We start from the raw sequence: 25,147 nt of genomic DNA, 5'->3' as shown, positions 1-25,147 counted from the left end.
TTCTGCTCACCTGCTCCCACTTCCCCATTAATCACTCAATATTTATACGAGTTCTTTGTCCATTCGTCTTCGTTGTTGCATGGAGTTTTGTTCACCTGCAACAGGTTTTTTCTTTGTTAAAGTATTTTCTTTGTATCAGCCTAGTTTGCATTTGGGTCCTTCCTTCCTGTGCTGCGCCCTGCACAATAACACACAGTTTCATGCTCTGCTGCCCCTGCTGGCTGAAGGCGCCCACTACACTAATGTTGTTGCCATTAAAACAGTAATGGCAACACTCTGAACCCCAGAAAGGCTGGCAATCTGCTTTGCTCTTTCATCCAAGAAAGATCCACTTTGTTTTCATTGCACAGCACTTTCTGTAATGCAAAGTGACATAAAGCAAAGTATGTGCTTATGTTTGCTGTAGTAATTATTTTTAATCATTCTTCATTATTGTCTCCTCTCTTCCCCTGTTTCATTATTTCTTCATCTCTCTCTCTCATTACCTTCCTCTCTGCCTTTGTGTTGCCTCTGAGAGCGTTGCAGAGGAGATGCCAGTTTATGGCGCTCCTGTGTGTGAACAATTTCACAGAATTAACAATTGAAGTGTTTCGCAACCGTTGCAATGAAATGTGATTGTTAAAAGCTAATGAACACTCAGTGTCTCCCTCTACCTTTCACCGCCCCTACATTTTCCCTCTCACCTGTCTCTCTCTTGGTCCATTTCATTTAGCATCTATCACTTTTTGCTCCTCCCTTTGTCATGCTTTCACACTGTGGCCCCTTTTTGTTGCAGTGATAAGATGTTTTGACTTTGTGAAAGGAGCCAGATCGGTTAATTCATCACATCTGGCCTCATAAAGCCATTGCAATAAAGTCTCTTCCTGTTTAAATATGCAATGAACGCACTGCCACCCATCTGCTTCCTCCCTTCTCTGCCTGACGGATGACAGTTCCTATTATCTCCTGGATAATAAGTTGCAAAGATTAGCCATGGGGGCAGACAGAGGAGAAGGGATATATCACCTGTGTGTGTTTGTGTGTGTGTGCGCCTTTGTGTGTTTGTCTGTGAGTGTCTTCTGTTTAGGTTATTCATATTTGCCTGTTTATGTTTGTGTGTCTGTTTGCCTGTGTGTGCTTCTCTTTGCCTATATGCATGGATTTCCATCCAGCTGTGTGTGTGTGTGTGTGTGTGTGTGTATGTCTGTCTGTCTGTCTGTCTGTATAGCTGCATACAAACATGTGTCTTTGTATGTTTTTGCGTGCACTGGAGCACACTAGAGGAGGAGTTGATGGGCTAAGTGCCATTACCAGATAATTACGGCTAAAAGTCTCCATGCTAACGAGAATGGCTCATCATCATGGTGCTGGCAGACAGGGAGGCCACAAAAAAACATCTGCAATTCAGATTAGCAGCACTTGTGTGTGTGTGTGTGTGTGTGTGTGTGTGTGTGTGTGTGCATCCTGCTGCTCTGTTCCCTCTTCCTCTATACATGCATGTGTGTGTGTGTTTAGCACTTGTATGATGAGGGGATTATTCACATTTTAAATAAGAAGCTAGCCTCTTAGTGTGTGTTTGCATGTGTGCGGGTTTACATCACACAAGTATGAGCACTATATCAGCGTAATTGGCTGGCATAGGAGCCCAGTGTGAGTTGAGTTCGAGGGCATCCATACACCACATAAAGTGGATGCCTGTAATGGGCTCACTCCTCACTCCCTGTGATGGGCTTATTCCCTTCATAAATAGTTTCTGCACACAGAGGCAGCCAGCAACACCAACATATACAAATATAAGTTGCAATTACCCCAAAACAGCAAAACAAATGTGGCTAACCTTTTGTGCTGCAGATGTTGTTTTTGCACATATGTGAGAAATTGATTTAATTGAATGTTCTACCTGCTGGGATAGGTGAGGGCGATCGGACCCAGAAGTACCACAAATCTGATTTGCAACCAGCCTGTTAAGCCTTCGATTTGCAATCCCCTGGCTTCTAAACGCCTGTTTAGAAGCCAACAACATCATTTTTACTCATGATACTCTCTTACAATTCTCAGAGTATGGGAATAACAAGTGTGCGAAGGGGAAATACGAAATTGCCTCAGTATGTGTGTGTTGTGCGTCCACATGTTTGTGCGTGTAACACGAGTGTGTATTGTGTGTTTATGTAATTACTGCAGCCAGAACAACTCAAAAACACATCATCCACTTCAGTTAAGAGCAAATCACTCTTCTCCTCTCAGTTTGTGATTAACGACCATCTGTTTCCTGTGAGACAAATGATTTTCACTCTGCTTTTATCAATCAAATCATTTCAATAAGGTTTTTGGTATCGTTGTAAAATATTTTAAATCTGGGTCGTGTGTTTTCAAATAAAAGTAACAGCAATATACTGTATGTAACCTATATAAAAACTCCATAGACATGCTTTTATTTTTAAATTGCCCCGGTATAGCTGGTACAGTTCAGCTCGGGACACTTCGTGTTTTATAGCAAGTGTCTTACAGCTGCATCTGTTTCGTTCATACTTTGGTATGAATGAAAAGGGAATATAAAAGAAACAGAATTTAAAACTGTATAAGATTTCATCAAGCAGAAATGACCCATGATACTAGTTTGTTCTTCTTATTTGCTGGTATTTTTCATGAGTTAGTAAATTTTTCTATTTCTCTCTAACGTCTTGATCTTCATTTCCTTTCATAGCTGCAGAGCACAAAGCTACTGTCTTAATTGATAGAAACTATGCAATGCTCTGTATGTTTTTTTAAAATGTTGATTGAAATTCATGTAACAGTTTAGTTTTTATAAATAATGTGACTTTAAAATCGGACAAATCTTTGACAGTCACTGAGAAAATCACAGAGCAAAACGTACAGCTCTAATTAATTCGATAAAAATCGGTCAAATCTGAGTCCTCAATGTGCTGAGGCAACGGCAAGAACAAAATAAATACTTGAGACAGAAGAATACAAAGTCTATGGATGGCGGGTGTTTCCAAGCAGGCGTAGTCCCTGAGGAAATCAAGCAGTTAACATGGCATAGTGATCAAGGTCATCGAATGAGAGGTACTCCTAATTGTCCATTATACTGGCTACTGCAGCTGAAAGTGGAGGGCTCAGTGCTTTCCAGAGGACTGATGTTGAAGCAGAGTTCACACTGTACTGTCAGGAACAATTGTCATTTGTGACATCAAGATTATTGACCGATTACCATTCAGAAATAAAGACAGTGTTGCCCTTGTACATCTACTATTTCCAGTTGTTACGCCGCTGCACCTTCAACTCATTTGGTGTGACCGATGGATAAAAAGCTCTCGGTATCAAACCTCCAATAAGAGTGTTGGTAGAATGTAACTTATTACATTTAGTCGTCACTCCAACAAAGTTGTTTGTTTGTGTAGCTTACTTATACTATTTATTTGAGTACTATTGTACCTCGTTAAAAAGGTCACATCTAGCTGATTAGTTGCACCACCTGGAGTGAAGAGGTGCGTTCAAAGTGCGTTCATAGAGAAGAAGGAACTTACTGCTGTTTTTGGACATCAGGACCTGAAGATGTTTTTATAGGTTGACAGTCTATTTTGTAAAGTAGTTCTATCATTTAACTTAACGCTGTAACATCTACTCAGAGTACATTTTAACATGACCTACCTTTTACTTTTTGCCTGAGTACATTTTTACACAAGTGGGTACTGGTACTTGCACTTTTCCTGAAGTAAAATGTCCTAAAAGTAACATTACATTAACTTGAGTGCAACATTCTAATACTCTATCCATCTCTGCTAATAATGTAATAGTACAACACTGACTGAGACCATTTTGCATAATGAGTACTTTTACTTTTGACAAACGTTCTGCTCTTTCACTTTCACAAATATGCATGCCTCGTACCTGCACTTGAAGGTACTTGTCTTTCTATAGTGTGATATTGCTTCTGTAACTTAATGATTCAGGGATTATGGTTTGTCATTAATCATATGTTTTACCCCCATATCCTGCCTGACATGCAGTTCTCAGTTGGATAGGTCTGAGAAGATCCTCAATCATCCCCAGCCAAAATACAGAGACCGTTGTTCTCCCTCAGTTAGTGTGTTCTTACCGCACAGTAATACCACCATCTTCTGGTCACTGCTTTTTACTACATTGTAGAATGGCTTTGGAGCTGAGGCCCACCATGCAAATTGGCATCGTCATGTTGAAGCTGCACTACAGAGCAACCGTTTGGTTCTGTTTTTCCCTTGTTGAAGCTAAAACCACTGATGTAACCTGATCATATTTACGTGTAAATGTTGTTGAGGCTGCCGTTAAGTTACCTGATGGGAAATGATGTCAAGTGGCATATCTAACATGTAGATTTGGTATCAAAATAACAGTTAAGCTTCAAGGACAACTGAGTAACTTGTATCTATATGACTACATCACAACTCACTCACTACTGTACACCATTGACTTGGATCACAGTATTTTGTACCTGTCCTAACTGATCCTAACTGGCAGTAAAGGAGAAATAAATATAGATAAACACAATTGGCAGTAGCTGCTGTTTTTCAGTTGGAAATGACCAAGAACAACATGAAATAAGTCTTAAATCTTCATATTTATTTATTTAGAAGTAGTTCTCTGGTTTGCAACATATATGCCTGTTGTACAAGGAATATTACAGAGAGGTACATGTTTTTAAATTTGACTCTGTCATGTAGACTTATCCAAACAAGGGAGACGTTGCCCGTATAGCTTTAGGCAGTGTCGAATCTGCGTTGTAGTTTCCCCACAAATGTCAAAGGTAGAGCATTAAAGGGCACATGACACAGTCAAAACCTCGTCCACATCGCACATGTACTACACCACTCAACCAATCCAAGAGAAGCTGAGTAATCACATCATCAGGGAACACTCTGCATCATTTCCAATCATTCAAATTCCCCTCCAACACAATCACTGGAATATTTCTCCATGCATACATAAGTATACTATATATGGTAAAAAAGATAGCATTTGGAATAAATACTTGTATCATTTATAGAGCAAACTGTCAGACAATACTTGTTATATATTTTTCACAATACTGTATGTACATGTATTTCGGTTACTTTACAGGAACAGATAAAACTATATAGTCAACCCCATGTGAAACAGATTTGATTTCACTTCTTTGGTGTTGAGCCAGTAATGAAACCATATTACATCTGGGTCACACTGGGTTAAACATATGGATGTGATTTACTTCAACACTTAATACACAGGCACGGAAGACCAGATATACTAGATAATACACAGCGCACAGATCGGATCATCCTTTAGCTGTCTGACACACGGGAAGCTACACAGACTCCAACTCACGTCCCTCAATATACAGACAACCGCAAAATGATCACATGTGCGTCACTGAGTTAAAATAAATTATTCTCCTGAACCCTGTGTAAATGCAGCCTCATTGTTGAGGAAATCTGTGCTACTTTGTGACTCAACAAAAGAGGATCTGATGACTAAACCACTGTTGAAACAAAATCCCATTGTTGCAGAGTAAATGGAGCCATTGTGTATACCGTACTCCACTACATAATCAAGATACTTTGTACAGCAGGTCTATCTTCATGTGAATCTATGTAGTCTCACGTTAGCATCCATCAAAATAAAGTGTCTGGGAATGAGCCTCAGTGGTCAGATCACACTGCAGCCCAGAAAGAAAGTTAATTGCAGCGCTACATTACTGTAGGCATGGCAATGTCTGGACCAAAATCTCTCCTCCTCTGTAGAGAGCGGTTTTATTTTCTGACTGTGAATGCAGACTGGACCTTAATAGATCACATTGTGGCAGTTGTTAAAATCAGTGGTATTCACCTTTTTAAATTCCACCTTCAGTAACCCCAGCAAACCCCAGTCGAACAGAGAACAGTTGGTTGATGTCTTCTCTGGGGGAGCTCCGTAAAGACAGAGTGACCAGACAATGGCATGAGAGTTATCGTGAACGTTTAGAACAGAAAAGCTGTGTTTCAAACCGGAGGCTGTTCTCAACGGCTGCACCCGATTCATCAACAAATTGGTCTTTTTGGTCTTCGGCGACTAAGATTCCTTCAGTTGTTTTTTATGCTTTTTTCCTGCTGAATGACTTGTTCACAAGAATCTTATGATCACATCTCTGGTAAACAAAAGATTTGAAGTCGTGCTTTGTGGAGTTTTACAGATCTGTCAATTAAATCAACATCGTATGAGTGTTAGTCGACTAAGAATCTCTTTGGTCGAGGACAGCCCCTACAGGTAAAATGATTGATCCCTTTTGTCTTCTGTAAACTTCCTGATCTGTTCGACATTTTTGGGGTTTTCTGCAGGGGTCACTGAAGGGGAGCCATTAAGTTGTAAACATTGAATCAGAACAGTACTCCTGTTTCAAGACTCTTTAGGAATATGAGTGTGCGTTTGTGGAAAACAGAAGAAGACGTCCACGCTCCCTGGAACACATCTTATCTCGAACATGTAATACGGTCATCTGAGCTGGACCAAAGCCCCTCCCCCTGTAGTTTCTGATTTAAAAGTTAGTATTTTATTCATATTGCTTCTTTTCAGACTGCAGCCATAAAAAAACTCATTACTTTTGGTTTTAACACATCATTTTGAAATGTGAATTCCTTATTAAAGCAGGAACAAAGTGAACCAGTGGTGGTAACTTGAAGATCAGACCTTTGTTATCAAGATTAAGTGTCTTCAGTAAAAATATTCAGACTCATTCCTATGCCTCTGTTAGCATAATCCATGCCAGTACAGTTAGACTTGCTACATTGTTTTCTTGGAATGTATCATTGCCAGCCTGACATTCATTGTGCATTTTGTAGCAGTTGCATACAAGATTTGATTTGAAAGGAGCAGGCAAACAAGACATACTCTATATTTGAACTGAGGGACGAAGAGAGAGAGAGATGTTCATTCTACATATACTGTGTTCTCAACAATGGCTATGTCCAAATATGAAAAGAATAGTCGTATTTTAATATTGTATATTTAAAAGGTAGATCATGTGCTTAGTATTTAGCTTGAAGAGCTAATTGATGATGAGAAGCAGCAGCTTGTCAGAGCATCTCTTCATCCACTTGCCAGTCCGTCTGTCCCTGCTGCCCTTTTTATGTCCCCCCCGACGTAATGTCCTGTCAATATCGCTCGTCGCCATGGCCACGCTTTAATCATCAAATCGACCGGGTCCCCGTTTGTCATCTGTCCACTGAGTGGTTAAACGCAGCATATCCATAAACACCCACGGGGCATGTTGGCAGAGATGTGGGAGAAGGAAAATGTGTGCGTACACTCCGGTCTCAGAGGTTTAATGCAGTTCTACGGTAAACAGAGTTTATCCACTTTTTTTCTTCTGGGCGTACGGCGTCTTGTGTGGCGTCATCGTGTCTTTAATTCAATTCATTTCATTCCTTTTCCCTCTTTGTTGGTGGGCAGAGAGTCTTGGAAATTAAAAGGTTGAGGGTTGGAGAGCTGGAGTGGTTTGGAGATATTCGGTGCCGGCCTGGTTCAGAGGAGGTCCGTGGTAAACGAGGGCTCAGAGGCTCGGGTCTCAGCGTGGGCCTTCAGGAGGTCAATTATCTCTTGGTGGGAGGCTCCCTCTGCCACCGACAGTGCTGTCTGTCCATCCTGGGGAAGAACAGAAGGGGATGTCACAGATCATTGCAGTGACTCTTTTTGTCCTGACAGTGGCAGTGTTGCTCTTTCATTCGAAACTTGACTTGGAAATTATAGTTCATGTGTATGTACTGCAACTGCCCGATGCAGGCGATACTACATGGCTGTAAACATCACTGGGAGAGCTGGGTTCAGTATCTGGAAATAGGTTTTTAGCATTTTTCCCTTCTTGAAATGCCAGATGAGATTATGATTTGTTACATTGTAAATCTGATCTCATCATTTTCTCCTGAGCAGCAAAGATTACAATAATAATATCCACTGATAAGCGTCTCTGCATCATGCAGAAATTGCCTGTGAAATGGGCCAGATTAAATCCTTCGCCTGGGGAGCTCACTAAGGACGTAAGAAAAGGGAAATGGGGAAATGCCTGAAGGCATGCGAGACATAAACATCAGTAAGACCATTTGTGACTCATTTCTCCAGACCCAAAACAAATACTGCAACAAAAGACAAAACAATCTGAAAATAAGCTATTTATGGACCAACAGATGTTGCAGATGCACTTTTTTCTTTTAGGCTAAACAACCAATATTAAAAATGCATAAGCGTTACAGAGATCGGTTTATTCCTCTGAACTTAAACTCACATGGATGCTTTTAATTTGTTTGTGGTGTTGCTCTAGTCTAGCTGTTTGCCTGTAGATTCACCAATATTGGTGATGCAGTTGTTTTTTGGCTTATTTTCAATTTCTGTATTCATCAACAGCTCAGATATGTGTTGCTGTCTCTCATAAAACACATCATACTCATTACTCATGCCCATGCTCTACTAGATCAAAAATGATGAAGCTCAATCCGTCCTCTGTATAATTCTGAGATTGGTTGTGTGTGCTTGACACTGAATCGATTTAAGACAGAAGAAACTTGCTCTATCATGCTGTTTGTAACTTGCTGCATCAGTTACAGTGTGTCCTATTCATTATTTTAATCAAAGGCTCAATATTACACATTAATGCAAACTAGAGCAGACGATGTTGCATGCTGAGAGAGACCACCTGGCTCATGGGAACACAAACGTCACTTAACTGAGTGAGTGCTGTGTGTTATAATTTGTGTATATTTCATAAACCTGTTACACAAACTGTTTGACTTACTTGCATATCATTTTGAAATTGCTTGCCAGATCTGCTTATTTCCTCAGTTTTGAGATTATGTTTGCCCCCGACCAGCACTAAATATAGTGCATGCTCATGCGTTGTCATGGAGTCAACACAGCAAATAATCTACCAGAGGCACTGTGTAGATTAATGCCGGGCATCCGTGTGATGAATTCAAATCCAGGTCAAACAATCTACTGAACGGTTGCACTGAAGACTTCTCACGATTTAGGCTAACATGGCGCGAGTGTGTCCTCTGAAGTCCCATCCCGCAGAACTGGGCAGGAAAAAGTGTTCAATGTTATACTTGCGTCGGAAGCAGCAACATGTTGAATAAAGGGTGACAATACGTGTTTCCTTTGGACTCAAAGCCCACGGTTTTGATGCCGGTGCGAAGGTGGGAAATGCTACGAGCAGCAGTAATGCAGTCGTGATGTGGCGTTCTCTGACTGCGCTCCTTGAGCTGCAGAGGAGAATCGACCATCTCGAGAAATCAATAATGTACTAGGTTGAACAATCAATCTACCATGTGTGGGCCGGGCACCAGCTACTGTATGCTCTGTGCCCTAACTGGGCAACTGACGCTGACCGCAGGGGCAGCATGATATCTACTGATATATCCTACAGTCCTGCAGTGTGTGAGCCAGGCACCGTGAGCCCTGTGACCCTTCTGTAGCACAACAGGCAGATAACTAGGTGTTGAAATGAAGCAGTGATCTCTGGCATCTCGGTGGAAAATGAACCCTCATTGAGTCGAGGCAGCTGATATCTCTGCCTACAAGAGAGCACCATCTTGGATGAAAGGTGAAACAAGTCCAGTCGTACCTTGTCCATGAGGCTGGTGTCGCAGCGACCCGTCTCCAGCAGCATGCGAACGATGTTTACGTGTCCGTGTTCGCTGGCACACATCAGGGCCGAGGAGCCCTCGCGGTCCTGGGCATTTACATCCGTACCGCAGCTCAGGAGCAGCTTTACCATGGCAACGCGGCCGTGACTCACCGCAAGCATGAGTGCCGTCTGGCCCGCCTAGAGAAAGAGTGAGAGATACAGAGAGTTAGAATCAAACGGTGAGAGGGAAGGGGTGTGGGGGGGGGGGGGGGGGGGGGGATAAAGAGATGCAGGGTTGGAGATGAGGGAAGAAGTAGAAGAGAAAGAAAAGTATGTGGGAAAATAAAATGTGCATGATGCTTGCACATTTTGTTCTGTTTACACTCTAGATGTCCTCGCTGTCGAGAAAGAACCGCCGAAATGATGGTGTATTCCTGTAAAGTGACCCACTGTAATGTCCTGAGATGCATTGATTTCCCCAGAGGAGTTATTAAATCCCCAGACTTACGGCGCCGGAAATACAACATCCTGTACAACAATATCAGACAACAAGAGCAAACCCATCAATATTCAGTCAGTTTAGTGGACCCACTGATTCAGGGCAGACATATCACCTGTCTGGAGCATGCATTGACGTCACCCAGTCTCAACAGTTGTTGCGCAACCTCCAGGTCATCAGAGCTCTCAGCAGCCGTCAGTGCAGCGAGCATCACTGGAGTATAGCCTGCCTTGTTCACATTGTCCGTCTCACACAGACCTGAAACAACAAATGTTTTCAGAAGTCAAAGAGAGCATTTCATGCTATTCCGTGCAGGGTTTAACTGCCTCATCTAGACTCTTTTTTTATTTTTTTTGGTAAATTCTGTATTCAAGCTCCTCTGGTTCTTTCAGCTGTATGTGTCACTGTGTGTGTGCGTGTGTGTGTGTTTGCATCTCACCAGTATCCAGTAGCAGTTTGACCACAGGGAAGTTTGAATGTGACACACTGTAGTGGAGGGCCATGTTCCCATTGCCGTCGGTCAAGTTAATGACGTACGGCAGGAGGGTGGGCGTGGTCGAGCCCACTTGTCTCAGGTATAATGTGACGGTATCGGCCTGCGACTCTTTCTGACTGGAAATCTTGAACCACTCCTGGTAGAGCACCACTAAAACCTGACGCTGGGGAGAGAGGAAGGAGGGAAACGATATGAAGGAAAAAGCCGCCTGTGGCAGCGTTTTTATTGTTCCGTGAACATTGTTAATGTTCGGGTTGTTGAGCAGCTTGTTTTGTCAGCCTAAGGAGCGGCACTGTAAGCCACATTATTCAAGTCAGTGAAGTCAAAGAGCTCTGACAAAACATCGACAAAGATTCTGAATCATTTTCCCTCAACAAAAATAATTTGTATCCGTTTTTTTCCAGTAACTGAATAACTGACTGACAGACAAGCATGAACATTAACTTTGCAGTCAAATCAGATTTGATAAAGTACACAGAATTACTTTCCACAACTTTGAAGAACAGAAACGACAGCCGATACAAAGTTTTACCATTTCTTTATCTGGTGACGACACCTCTTCCATTCGGTCTTTGACATAGATGCAGGCGTCTATAAACCCCTGGTCAATTTTCTCTCTGCAAACAAAGACCAGATGGCACAGTAAGTCTTTTTTTTGTTTTTTTACCCATCCTAAACAATTCCAGCAAGAACTTTCAAGCGGACCAGGAGTATCAAGAGGTGTAAAAAAACATTCATATTTAAACCAACACACCCCACATTTGTTCTTTCCCTGGTTCTCTTTAATGCCATCAATCCTGCACAACAGGCCAAGAGATGGCTACTTTAGTTATAGCGAGAATTCTGAGATGAAAACAAAAGATAAAAGATGCCTTGCGGGCCTCTGCAGTGCAGACACACACACAAACACATATTAGTCAATTGTCTGACGCACTGATGGCGCATGCAAACCTCAACAGTAGCACTTTGAACTGATTCACTGCCCAATAATATCCGCCATGCGCTCCTGCTGCTCGTCTATCATGCACAGTCATACTGAACATCTCAAGCAGCGCTAAGCCCGAGCGGATCACACTCTCACTGTGCCCTGTCCTCCAGCCAGAGCACACGCATACCATACGTACAAGCACACACACACACATAGGAATGATCAGACAGGTGCTGAGTGATGAGTTAATATATGTCCTGCCTTCTCGCAGGGCCCCCCCCCCCCCCCCCCCCCCCCATCTACTTTCTGGCCCTGGGGCCCTCAACCCTGTCCACATACCTGAGACAGATAAGTGATAAGTCAGTGACAGGGAGGACAACACTGCTGGTTCTTTGCTTCTTGTTCTAGACACCTGGCACTTTGGGGAATGAAGTGTATCCGTGTGACTGTCTGAGACCTTGATTAGAGTGAGAGCAGCTTATACTGAGGTGTGTAGGAGCAAGTTGTGTTGTGTTTGTGCAACGCTTATGGATGTGGAAACCAGTGTGCATGTAGCGTGCATGAAACAGAGGCTTATAGTGTGAGTCTGTGCAAGATATTAAGAGGTACGAAAGTGTAAGTAGGTATGATTGTGTTTTAATTGGATACGTGTGTGTGTGTGTGTGTGTGCGCGCATGTGGCCCACAGTATATTGAAGCATCATTCAGCACATAGACTGCAGCTGGACACAAAACAAAGCACTGACTTGTACTTCCCCAACATATGTCACACTGTCATCGATGGGACTGCGTTGTGCTTTGACCACTTTATATTCCTTGCATTTGACTCTGTTTACATTTACTCTTTCATTTGATTAATGATATGAGCTGCAGTGAGAAGGTCAACCTTGTTTGATTACTGAATGTGAGACTATTCTTTGGAGTTGCCGTGTTTATGTTCTTTCATTCACTGTGATGGAGAGCGTGGGTCACGGTGAGCATTCAGATTTCTAAGAAAAACTTGCCTCGTGTATATTTTTCACTATCAACAACATCTCTACCAGCAACAGAAAGAAGTCAGTGCTGACCAATCACAGTTCATTGGGTTACCATGAATAGTGCCTAGGTTCCAGAGCTATGGCGTAACCCCTGCTGAGCATGAATGAAGCTTTGCTGTCTCACCCTTCAGCCTGTTCCTCCAGGACTTCCTGGCTGCCTTCTATATCCAGAAGGCCTCTTTCACCCTCCTTCTCTGCAGCCACAGCACCTCCTCCCTCAGTGGAGACCTCTGCATCCTTCTGCTGCGTCTCTGCTCCCTCCTCAGGCTTGTCTGCTGGCTGAGGCTCTTTCTCCTTTTCCTTCTCCACCTCTGGTTCTGAACTGTCTTCTTCCTCTTCCTTCTCCACCTCCACCTTCGACTTCTCATCTCCGCTGGACTCTTCGCTGGATGTCGACTCATAGCTGGAGGTGGACACAAACAAGTGGACATGCACAAAATTCAGAGCATAGACACCAAAATCATCCACATTATACCATCTAGAATAAAGCTGTTCTGTACTCCACCTGTGTTGAATGCAAATAGGTGACCTAAAAAGTGAGGAAATACCATTTAGCTTCACAGATATCCATCTATAAATGATGCAGAACGGGCAACATTTGGTCTATCATTAGCTTTGGAACATTTAACTCAGGATTCATCACTAAAAGTAATGTGTACAGAAATTAGACATAGTATCCAGAAGCAGCCACATCAATGAAAGACCTAAGCAGGTAAAAAACGAATATGAAAGCTGATAAGTCAACATACGCCAAGGCTATATGCAAACAGCTCATTACCCTCTAGACCTCAAGCGTGACATGAGAAAGAAGCTTGTCGAATGCAACCTTTGCCCACATATCCAGAACGTTCTTCACAGAGTTAAACATATACATGAAAATCCATAGGCATGTTTGCACACTTACATACGCAAGCTTGGACAAAACCCAACCTTGTGTGTGTGTGTGTGTATTTGGGTGTATCATGAAGGAACCTTTGTGAGGCCAATGATCAGATAAGTCTTATACTGAAGGCCACTGATTCATGCTTATTTGTAGACACGCGTGCATGCACACACACACGCGCACACACACACACACACACAGAGAAAGACACCACAAGAGGCATTCAGGAGCCACAGCATTCCCTGGATTCCAGAGGAACTCAAGGGAGAGCAAAGATAGGTTAGACCATCCAGAGAGAAGAGATGCAAACAGCAGCCCACTTCCTGGTGTGGGCAGAAGACTAAAGATAGTCAAAGAAAATATTGTTGTCTGGCATGTTTGTCTCATTATAAATAGCATCTGTAACATAGAAATGGAGAGATATTTATTGTCAAGAACAAGAGTTGAAAACTCGGGAGAGATGCACTATATGTGGACCATCTTATATAACGTATTAATGGTTATATCAGGAGCAGATCCTTACAATGCCATGAACGATAATTCATTATTTGTTCTGGAGAATGGCTGTTATGTTTGCAGATCATTCTAAAACGGTGAGGAAGGAATAAACTTCACCACAGCTCGGACAAAACATTGCAAAGGCAAACACAGTGACGCTCAGTAATGTAAGAACAGGAACACGGGAATAAAAAATACCTCCTAATGGGCATTAGATGTGTGCATGGTGCTTGGTCTGGGCCATATGGCCAATGTCTTCAATCCCGATATAAGTCATTTCATATCTCGACAACAATATCTATCACGATATAGCATAAATAAATACTCTACAGGAAATAACCACATGGTAAAGCCTATTTTTGAGTAAATAAAATACTTAATACGAAATTCAAGTTAGTATATGCTTATTAACAATTAAGATGTTGGAATTGTGTATTATTATATCTTAATAAACAAAATCTGGTCCCAATTTTTTTTTATAGCACAAACTTGGTGTTGCTTAGCTGTGTCGGCTAACGGTTAGAATGACACATGCAGCAGTCAGTTATGGTTACGGTTAGGTTCGGCATTTTTGGCCCTGTTCAGACTTGGCATTGATATGAGTCTTGGTGTTCCGCTCACAAGTGGACAGCTCTAACTACAGGTGAGACCCGATGGCTCAGACAACATTCATAGGTGGTTTAGGACGCATATGGCCACATTCTTTTAGCAGTGTGTATGTGATAGTGTCTTTGGAGGAAGGACCACCTACTCAACGTGTGTGTGTGTGTGTGTGTGTGTGTGTGTGTGTGTGTGTGTGTGTGTGTGTGTGTGTGTGTGTGTGTGTGTGTGTGTGTGTGTGCGTGTGTGCGTGTATCAGTGTCACTCTGAGAGATATTGCCCAACAGCTTGTAATTTGTATTTCCCTATATTAACTCTGGCAGCGGCTACAAACAGGTTCGGTATTGAACGACATGCTAACGTGCTGACGGATTCTCCCTGCTTTGAGACACACCTTTGATCTTCCAACCACTTCAATCTGCATACTTAAAATTCATCAGCTTACCCACACACACACACACACACACACACACACTCAAAGACTGCATCCAGCATCAGAAAACACCGACGTAAGAATGCTTGCTCGAAGCACATGAGGTATCTCAATAGTGACAAAAATGTTCACACACATCACATAAGGTACAACACATATTTTCATGCGCACACACATTCACACTCCCAGTAGCAGCAGGGAGGTCAAAGTCAGGGCAGTGTGTCTTCAAGTGAGCCCTGACGACTAACAGCATGAAGCAGATGTGTGAAACACAGCTGGACTTAGTTAACAGTCACTGTGGTCAAACTCAGACAAGTCAGCTTACATGTGTTTGTACACATCTTCAGACACATTAAACCTGAAAACTCTGAAATTTGAATACATTCTTGAATTTAATCAAGATAAAATGGAACACAGCATTCAGTTATTGTGCAATAAAGTCTTCTGGTATAATAAAAAAGGGAACACAATATGAATGGACACAATTAAAAATGGACCCACAGTCAGACTGCAGCCCACACAATGATATGAATCACAAAGAGAGATTGGACACTGATCAAAAAGAAGATTTTACCCTCCATTCACCCCAACAAACTTCAGGTTTTTCTTGGCTCCCTTGTTCCCTTGCTTGTCAGCAACACCATTTTTCTTCATAATTGATTTGAGACCTGGCAGAGAGGAGGATAGAGAGAGAGGGGGAGAAAGAGAAATGAAAAAGAAAAGGGAGGGTGGGGAAAATTCATTAGGCCTTTGTGGAATTTGAGTGTTTGTGTGTTTTATTTGTGTGTGTGTGTGTGTGTGTGTGTGTTTGTGTATGCACAATGCTGAAACATTTCACATTCTGTATCATTCCTTACATGTTCTCATACCTAAACACAAAACACAGCAGGTTGTTTGTCAGTAGCTCATATGAGCATTCCAGAGCTGTCCCCCTTTTGTTAAGGTTTGGCTGATTTAACTCAACTATAAAACTGAGTCATTACACATTGAGCCATTAATAGATTGTATTCCCCTATTCAAATAATCTTCAACGAGATTGTTGATTGCTCCTCTCACCCAGTAGCCATCGCACAACAACATCGTTATCATTTACCCAACTGTCCAAACTGATTAAGTCACGCGACATGAGGGTTTATTATCGACCAGGATTATACCTCACTGAAGGACAAAGAGTCTTCTGACAGCAACACAATACTGAGTAGAATGAGGAACTTGCAAAAAAAACAGGATGAAAATAATGTAAAACATATCGGGTCTTTGCAGGTACCGGATCTTTTGTAAACCCAATTGAACACCTACGGGAGGTTTTGGACCAACACGTTCAAACTCCTGTGGAATTTGTCACCTATCTTTCTAACAGTGTAACACTGTAAATTCAACATCTCCGAGAGTCATACATAACATTTCCTTGAATCTGTCAGGACTGCGCCGTAGGACCCCAGGACATCCAGCAGATGGTGGCAGAGTGCGCCTTAACACCCCCAGTGGACTGATTGGACTTGGCTCACCTTAAGTGGGTTCACCTGTGTAATTGCCTCAAGTGTATTTAAGGCGTGTCTGTACCTTGCCCTTCGTTCGAGCCTCATGTTTTCTTGACACGTCTGTTCCTGTGGTTTCCCTCTGTGGGATAGCTTATTAAAGTCTACCTCTTTTTGGCTCCTGAACTCGGCGTTTTGTATCTACACTCAGTACCTTCAAGTTGCACGTGACAGTAGGCTCGAACCCCCAACATGAGTGTAGATACAAAACGCCGAGTTCAGGAGCCAAAAAGAGGTAGACTTTAATAAGCTATCCCACAGAGGGAAACCACAGGAACAGACGTGTCAAGAAAACATGAGGCTCGAACGAAGGGCAAGGTACAGACACGCCTTAAATACACTTGAGGCAATTACACAGGTGAACCCACTTAAGGTGAGCCAAGTCCAATCAGTCCACTGGGGGTGTTAAGGCGCACTCTGCCACCATCTGCTGGATGTCCTGGGGTCCTACGGCGCAGTCCTGCGTGCGCAAGAGGAGGATCCAGGTCCTAGTGGAGTACCCCCGGGCCGTCTGTATGTCCCGCTCAACGCCCGCTCTGAAGTTCTACAATGGGGGCATGACTCACCAGTGACGGGCCATCCTGGGGCTGCCCGCACGAGGGAGCTAGTCAGCCGCCGCTTTTGGTGGCCACGCATGAGAACTGACATTGAGGAGTATGTTCACGCATGTTCTGTTTGTGCTACACAGAAGTCAGGAAACCAAGCCCCGGCGGGCCTGCTCCACCCCCTGCCGGTTCCTTATCGGCCATGGTCCCACATCTCAATGGACTTCATCACTGGCCTACCATCTTCTGACGGTAACACAGTGATTTTTGTAATTGTGGACCGTTTTTCCAAAGCAAGCCACTTTGTCCCACTACCTAAGCTGCCGTCTGCGAAGGAAACCGCTGATTTGGTGGTCCGAGAGGTGGTGCGTCACCATGGCATCCCTAGTGACATTGTCTCCGATAGAGGGCCCCAATTCATGTCCAAGTACTGGAGTGCATTTTGGTCCTTGTTTGAAACGTCTGTCAGTCTTTCATCAGGCTACCATCCGGAGAGTAATGGACAGACGGAACGCGTGAACCAGGAGCTGGAGAAATACCTACGCTGCATGGTATCATCCAATCCGGGTGCCTGGAGTCGAAAGCTGGTGTGGGCTGAGATCGCCCACAACCAACTGAGTGGGTCCTCCACCGGTATGTCGCCTTTTGAGGTTCAGTACGGATATGTCCCGCCATTTTTTCCCTCTCAGCAGTCCGAGTCAGCGGTCCCCTCTGCGGATGCTGCGGTGGCCAGATGCCGCCAGGCCTGGAAGAAGGCCCGTGCTGCGCTTACACGCGCCACCGAAACCCATCGGATCCAGGCCAATCGCAGGAGACGGCGCGCCCCGACGTTCCGCCCTGGACAGAGAGTATGGCTCTCCACCAAGAACCTGCCTCTGCGCACGGACTCCAAATTCACTCCCCGGTTCATCGGCCCGTTTCCTGTGGAGAGGAGGATCAACCCGGTGGCTTACAAACTCAGACTTCCTAGGACTCTCCGGGTGAGACCAGTGTTTCATGTCTCTTTGCTGAAACCTCTCTTCTCCTCGCCCTTGTCCAGGCCTGCCCCACTGCCGCCGCCTCCGCGGGTCGTCGCTGGTGGCCCTGTCTACACCGTCCGGAGGCTGCTGGATTCCCGGCGGAGGGGGCGAGGCCTTCAGTACCTGATTGACTGGGAGGGCTACGGCCCAGAGGAACGCTCATGGGTGCCCTCACGGCACGTCCTGGATCCTGCCCTCATCCGTGCCTTTCACCGTGCACACCCTCTCCAGCCTGGCCCACCTGGAGGTGGCCGTCGGGTGGGGGGTACTGTCAGGACTGCGCCGTAGGACCCCAGGACATCCAGCAGATGGTGGCAGAGTGCGCCTTAACACCCCCAGTGGACTGATTGGACTTGGCTCACCTTAAGTGGGTTCACCTGTGTAATTGCCTCAAGTGTATTTAAGGCGTGTCTGTACCTTGCCCTTCGTTCGAGCCTCATGTTTTCTTGACACGTCTGTTCCTGTGGTTTCCCTCTGTGGGATAGCTTATTAAAGTCTACCTCTTTTTGGCTCCTGAACTCGGCGTTTTGTATCTACACTCAGTACCTTCAAGTTGCACGTGACAGAATCAATATCTTTCAATCATAGAAGAAAAGATTTCTAAAGTGTGTATCCAGCAAAAACAATCAAAAACAGCAGAACAGCTGAGTCAAAGAAAGTTATACGCCTCGAGGCGGAGGAAAAGCAATACATCAAACTGACATTGGTAACTGGTGACACAATGATGGTTTGCACGTGTTTGCTGTATTTCTTTGTGCAAGTGTGTACAGTATGTCTGCCTGACTGAGCAGAGTGTGAATGTTTGTGTAACATCTGACAGAAAGGGGAAGCTAGAGCCTAATTTGTGTACTTCATGTAAAGGCAACACGAAAATAATTGTGAGTGAACAGCATCACACTGTCAAGAAGTAATAAAAGTGCCTGACAACTGATTATCAACTTTTATCAGATCGACTGACAAACCTTCAGCAACCTCCCAAAGTATTTCCAGTTCGATGTACACAGGTCAAGATGATAGACCGTAAAGACAACATACAACCATGACATTGTCAGGCCTCCTAATGTTTGTAACTGCCCTATAATAGATGCTGCATGGGCGCCTTTGCTGACTCCCCTTGGCTCTAAGCCAGACATGGCTGTCTTAGCTGTGCCTGACAGCGAGACATATGCTGCAGAGACTCTGTGATGTTTTATGCAAGGACATAAGGATGTGGCTTTGAGCCGGATACCACCGGCTGAAAAGATCCCAGTCGCCGCCACCTAAGACTGCTCTTTGATCCTGACATTCGCTCAGGAGAGATAGTAGCAGCAGGGTGAGATTTAGAACATCTATGGCATTTTAATACACCCTCCATCTTCTGATGAATAAAACAAGGGTTTAATTTAACCTTGCCTCACCGCGTCGGACATATTTCCCTCGTCCATAAAATCTCTAAAGCTCCACTTGAGTCTCTGATGACTGGGATAAGTAAAAGTTCTCAACGCAACAGCAGAAGTTTCTGTTTCCAATATTTGTGCAAGTAAAACACAGATGTAGTTTAAAGAAGTCGGGCCTGGAATCTCAGATGTCAAAGGTGTAGAAAGCAACCGCAAAGAAACAATTTGAGAGAGCACATACTGTATTTATCCAGGCATGCACACACACACACACACACACACACACACACACACACACACAAATCACTTCAAACCACTCATATGTACTGTACTCCCAACACTGAACTTTAAATTAACTCTCAACATGAAGTATGTGTGTGATAGCAGGGTGATTGTGTACTTCAGCTCCTGGGCCAGAAACAGAACAGCGAGACATATCAAGTGAGGAAAGAAAAGCGTTGTCAGTTTGATGTGTGTGTGAGTGTGTGTGAGTGAGTGTGTGTGTGTGTGTGTGTGTGTGTGTGTGTGTGTGTGTGTGTGAGGGTCTGTTCTTCAGTGTCCATCTGACGGTGTAAGTAAGTGATTGTACGCATGTGTGCAGTTCTCTGTATGCGTGTGTTTGTCTCTACTGTGTGAAGCTTTAAAGAAGTACTTGATATACTCATGGAGGTTATTTCACATGGGCTTAGTAGCAAGAGAAAAGCTTCACCAAGGTTAAAGGATAACATAATTAGGAATGAACTAGAAGGCAAGGTAGACATTTCCCTTTCAGGTCGACCACTGACATTAATTGGTATTTGCGGGTGGATGTGACAATACATCACTGTCCATATCACTCAGAGTCATTAGACTCCTGGCAAAGTATCGGATAATTAATTATCTAGAAAAGTAACAGGTATTATAATTTAGATAAGAGGGAAATTAATTATTCCTGACTCAGTCAAACTGATATCTAGTCACAGTGTCGGCTAAGTGAAGTCTAAGTAAGTACCTCATAAAGATGTCAAGCACTACCCTTCACTCCTATCCTCACAGTACTTCATGTCTAATGAGTCCGGTAATGTACACAAGAATCCCTGTTGACGTGGTTCTATTGATAGAAGCTCCAAAAGACGTGATGTGACACCACGTCAGCAGTTTATTTCTGAATGATTGAATAGGACTGTTGTTTCAGGTTACGGTGAAAATAAACTACAGTCGCTAAGAAACACGAGGACACCACCTTGTTGTCAGTTTGATTAGTAATAGCGTGTGTCTTACCTCAGCTAAGAAGAAGTGTGCTGGTAGAATAAGTGTTCTACCAGAACTATTAATAAAAAGCACCACACAAGTGACCCCACAGAAATCTGTCAAGCCATTCCAGCAATATTTGGCTCCTCATGGAGGCCTTTTTGTTCAGGGCGGAGAAATAAGGATGGGAAATTCATATTTAAGGCTACTGAGTTGTAAACGTACACGGTAATCACAACATTTCTTGGCAGAGATCAGCGGGAACATGTTGTAATTAAGAGGCATGGAGAGTAGGAGCTGTGAAAGGATCATTTCAGTGACTATGAGTTTGAAATGGATGCACAGACAGATGCACAACTGTATATACAGTAAACAATGGGATACTAACTGGCCTACCTTGTTCTTGCTGCTTGCTGGCAGCAGCAGCTTTCTGGCTTGGTGAGTAGAAGGCAGAGAGGACACTGAGGGAGCTGACCAGCTGACTTTGAATTGAGCTCATTTTGGAGGGACCAGGCTTCCCTGCTGGTTTCCCTGTCGTTGCTGCAGGGACTGCCTTCCCTGCAGGCTTGGCTGATGCTCCTTTCGCCGCCTCTGCTATTTTGCCTGTCGTCGGTTTCTGTGTGCTGGGGCTTTCCTGCTGTTGAGTTCCAGAGCTGCTCCCCAGCTGTGCCCACTGCTCGCCCAGGAGCCCTGTTAACCGGGTTACGACTTGGCCCAAAGCCGCAGGCGACGTTGGTGACTCACCGGAGCCTCTGCGAGGAGGCTCGGCCTCGCCGGCTTCCCGACGTGAGGCCTGGGCTTCACTTGAACCACGGCGCTGAGCTGATTCGCTGGAGCCTCTGCGCAGTGCTTGTGTCTCGCTGGTATCTTTTTGGGGAGGTTGAGTCTCACTGGAACTTCTACGAGAGCCCTGAGACGGAGGTTGAGCCTCATATGACCCCTGGCGAGTCGGGCGGGTCTGGGCTTCTCCTGATCCTCGACTAGGAGGTTGTGATGCTTTAAATTCTTTGGAATCCCGTCGACTTGCAGTGGTTTGAGACTGTGCTTTAATTAATTTGGGACGGGTTTGAACACTGGAGCCTGGAGGCGCACCTCGAGTCTCAGTCGGAAGTTGTGATTTTGATTGTTTCCCACTAGACTTCCCAGGAGGCTTCTCTGCTAGAGTGCTATCCTCAACCTGAGACGGACATGGGGCTTGATCTTTTACCTGTGGTTCAGAGAGCTGAGTCGGGGTTTGGGCCTCAAGTTGAAGTGGAACTTGTACCTGCACCTGGGGCTGTGTTTTTGTCTGGGGCTGGGACCGCTGGGCTTGAGTTTCACTGGATCCCCTCCGAGGACGCACAAGAGCAGCTTGATCTTGAGCAGGTTTTTGCTGTGCCTGCTCTGCTGAGAGTTTTCGGCCTCTCTGGGGTCGTACAGGAGCTACTGTCTTCACAGCTGCATTCTCTGCCGCTACTACTACAACCGTGTCAGTGACCACAGTCTCTTTGATTGTTGCACACACAATCACAGCTTCTGTTTGTTTCTTCTCTATAGGCTCCTTTGCAATCTGATGTGTTTCAACAATTTCTCTTCCTTCACCTTCTTTTGTTCCTGAGTCATTCTGCGAAGTAACTGTTTCAATCTTAGATTCTTTATTTCCTCCCGCTGCACTGGTACACCCTTGATCCTGACTTACAATATCTGAAACCACAGTTTCTTCAACTCTGCGTTCTAGAACTGTAATTGAACTCTCTTTCAAGGCCACACTTTCACTTTCTCCACTATCTCTTTGCATTCTTTCATTTGCTTCGTTATCCTCCACTCTTTCACTGACCACACTACCTCCCTCTTCTAATCTGTCACTGCCGGGATGTTCTCTCACTTCACTCTCTGCCTCTGCATGTCTGGCTGGGTTGTTATCCTGTTGTCTTTCTACCTCTGTCTCAGTCTGCTGGTCTGTCCTCTGTGCTCCCACTGTCTCTGTCACCCTGTCCACAGTGTTCACTCGCTCTGTCTCTGTCTCCCGGTCTACACTGCTGGCCCTTGGTCTCTGTGGATGGTCTGTCTCTGTCTCCCGGTCTACACTGCTGGCCCTTGGTCTCTGTGGATGGTCTGTCTCTGTCTCCCGGTCTACACTGATGGCCCTTGGTCTCTGTGGATGGTCTGTTACCCCTCTGTCCCCCTCTGTTTCTGTGACTTGGTTTACCCTTTCTGCTACGGGAGTCTCGGTCATCTGATCCTGAGTGGCGATCCTCTCAGTTACTGTGCCCCGTTCCATGCTGTTGGCTCTGGGTCTTGGTGGGCTCACAGCAGCTGCTTCTTCCTCCGTCTCTGTCAACTGTTCATTTGTGTCAACTTTATTCGTTTCCATTCCTTGATCGATACTTCCAGCCCCTGGTGTGGGTACAAACACTTCAATAGAGATTCTATCTGTATCTGTTCCCTTATCTACTGTACCAAGTGGCTCTGTCCCTGTCTCTTGGTTGGCAATATCTACTTTCTCTGTCTCGGTCCCTGTGTCAATACTCTCTCTTCTTGGCCTGTTTTGTTCTTCTGGAGTACACACCTCCACTCTCACTCCATCACTCAGTTGTAGTATTTTCTCCTCTTTTACCTTGTTCTCATCCATTTGTTCTTTCAAAAGAGTATTTGTTCTCTCCAGATCTTGGCTAGCCTTAGTAAGTTTAGCCTCCAGTATCATTAGCTTTTCCTGCAGATTCTGCGTACTATCTGGGTCCTCAAGGTCGCCTTCTTTTGCTGCATCACCATCTTGAATACTGCTAGTCTCTGCGTCTTTTATAGCCCCCCTAAGTGATGTTAATTCCTGTCCTGCAATATCCCTTGATAGCTTTCGCACTGCATGCTCCAGTGCACTCTCTAATTTCTCTTTTTGTATGTCTAATTTTTCTGACAGTTGTGTTTCTCTCACCGATTCTTGATCGGACAACCCACTCGTTTCTCCATGTGCCGAGGAACTCTTCAAAGATTCTTCATTTATCTCCCTCTCTTTTTGTAACACTTTACTGTTCTCTGTAACACCTTGTTTCCCTTTCCCTGTTACCAGCTTTGGCGGCACAAGCTCTGAAGCGTTTAAACCTCCAGTGGGTTGAGTCATCAGAGCTAAGTTGAGCCCTTCTGAAGATCTGGGTCCTTGTGGCTGAGTGCGTGTCCCAGAATCAGAATTGGGTGCTATTGTAGAGGGTAATGAGGAAACATGTGCTTGGGCCTGGGCTTGGGCTTGGGCTTTGGCCTGGGCTTGGGCTTTGGCCTTGGCCTGGGCTAGGAGCTGGGCTTTGGCCTGGGCTTGGAGCTGGGCTTGGAGCTGAAGCAGTAGCTTCTCCCTCTCCTCCCTCAGTGAGCAGATCTGAGCCTTGAGTTCTGGGATGGTTTTGACCTGCTCTTCCAGCTCTCTGACCCGCTTTAGTGCCACTGTGATCTGCTGGTGAAGCCCCGTTCGATCCTGAGGAACACACCGTCTCTCTGTTATGTCCGGTGAAGCACGAAAAATGTTCTCCGTCGAGCCGCTCTCCGGTGTTCCCACAATACGGTCTGGACTGCTTGAATCGGAACCTTTCCTCTGCTGTAGGGTGATGGGCATGCTTGATGCTCGGAGCAGGTTCGGACGACTTTGAATACCCTCAGTTTTCTCTTCAACATCCTTAGCCCCAGCTCCTACTTCCTCTCTGGGCTTTGCTGAAACATAGCCAGCTCTTTGACTGGTTGTCCCTCTGCTGATTTGGCTGGAAGTTCCTCCTTCGCTTGCCCTGAAGTCGAAGATCTGTTGGACCTCTGTCACCCGCGATTTAGGCTTGGGCCCCAGGGTGGACGTCCCAGACCATGTGCTGTCCTTTTCCTTAGGGGGAGGCCTAGCCCCATGCCCAGGAAGGCTGAAATTTCTGGGCAGTGTGCTGAATTTGGCTGGGACCTTCACCCTGCGCTGAATGTGGACCCTTTTGATGGTATTTCCTTTTTCAATGTCGTCAACATACTTAAGGAAGTCGAGGTCCAGGTGGAAGCCATAGGGAGTTTCCACTGAGTAGGGAAGCTGCTTCCTCTGAACACCGCCCTCACTGGCCTTGGTCTGCAAGCCGTTGGCTGGAGGGAATTAACATGAAAATCATTATGTAAAACCATATCACTTACTGGGAAGTAATTATCATGCAGCGATTGCGCCAAAACAAACTAATCAGCATGGAACATGTTGGTCATGCTATGTCAATTTATGAATATGGCTATCACCTAAAGGAAATACAACCGTCACTGCTTTTGACCACATCCAAAGTTAAATGTTTCACTCTTTACGTCAGATATTGTGTCATGTAATGTACAACCTGATTCTATTTGTAGAAAAATCTGATTTGTGGCTCCAGAAGTGGCTGCTAGAAGCAAGGGTAAAGTGCACGCTTAGTGACACTCACCACTTTTCTTGTCCATCATGGGAGGCGGAGTTCTCAGTCATCGACTTGTGTTTGCTTCAGTTGGAGCTTGCAGCCTGGAT

General features: G+C 44.7%; 1 protein-coding gene across 1 annotated transcript; it reads right to left on the bottom strand.

Annotated features, from left to right (window-relative positions):
- Positions 1-4,607: 4,607 nt before the first annotated feature.
- Positions 4,608-25,096, bottom strand: kank4 (KN motif and ankyrin repeat domains 4). Its single transcript, XM_079266640.1, has 9 exons — positions 25,068-25,096; positions 21,064-24,744; positions 15,534-15,627; positions 12,670-12,948; positions 11,114-11,198; positions 10,525-10,744; positions 10,201-10,343; positions 9,584-9,784; positions 4,608-7,611 (listed from the first exon to the last, which is right to left on the bottom strand). Exons 1-9 carry the CDS (start codon positions 25,084-25,086, stop codon positions 7,492-7,494), a joined length of 4,842 nt encoding a protein of 1,613 aa, XP_079122766.1. The 5' UTR covers positions 25,087-25,096; the 3' UTR covers positions 4,608-7,491.
- Between the last annotated feature and the right edge of the window lie 51 nt (positions 25,097-25,147).

The sequence above is a fragment of the Melanostigma gelatinosum genome (assembly GCF_949748355.1).
Source record: "Melanostigma gelatinosum genome assembly, chromosome: 4".
Classification (NCBI taxonomy): Eukaryota; Metazoa; Chordata; class Actinopteri; order Perciformes; family Zoarcidae; genus Melanostigma; species Melanostigma gelatinosum.
Note: the sequence above shows the minus strand (reverse complement) of the source record. Positions and strands in the feature narration are given on the sequence as shown.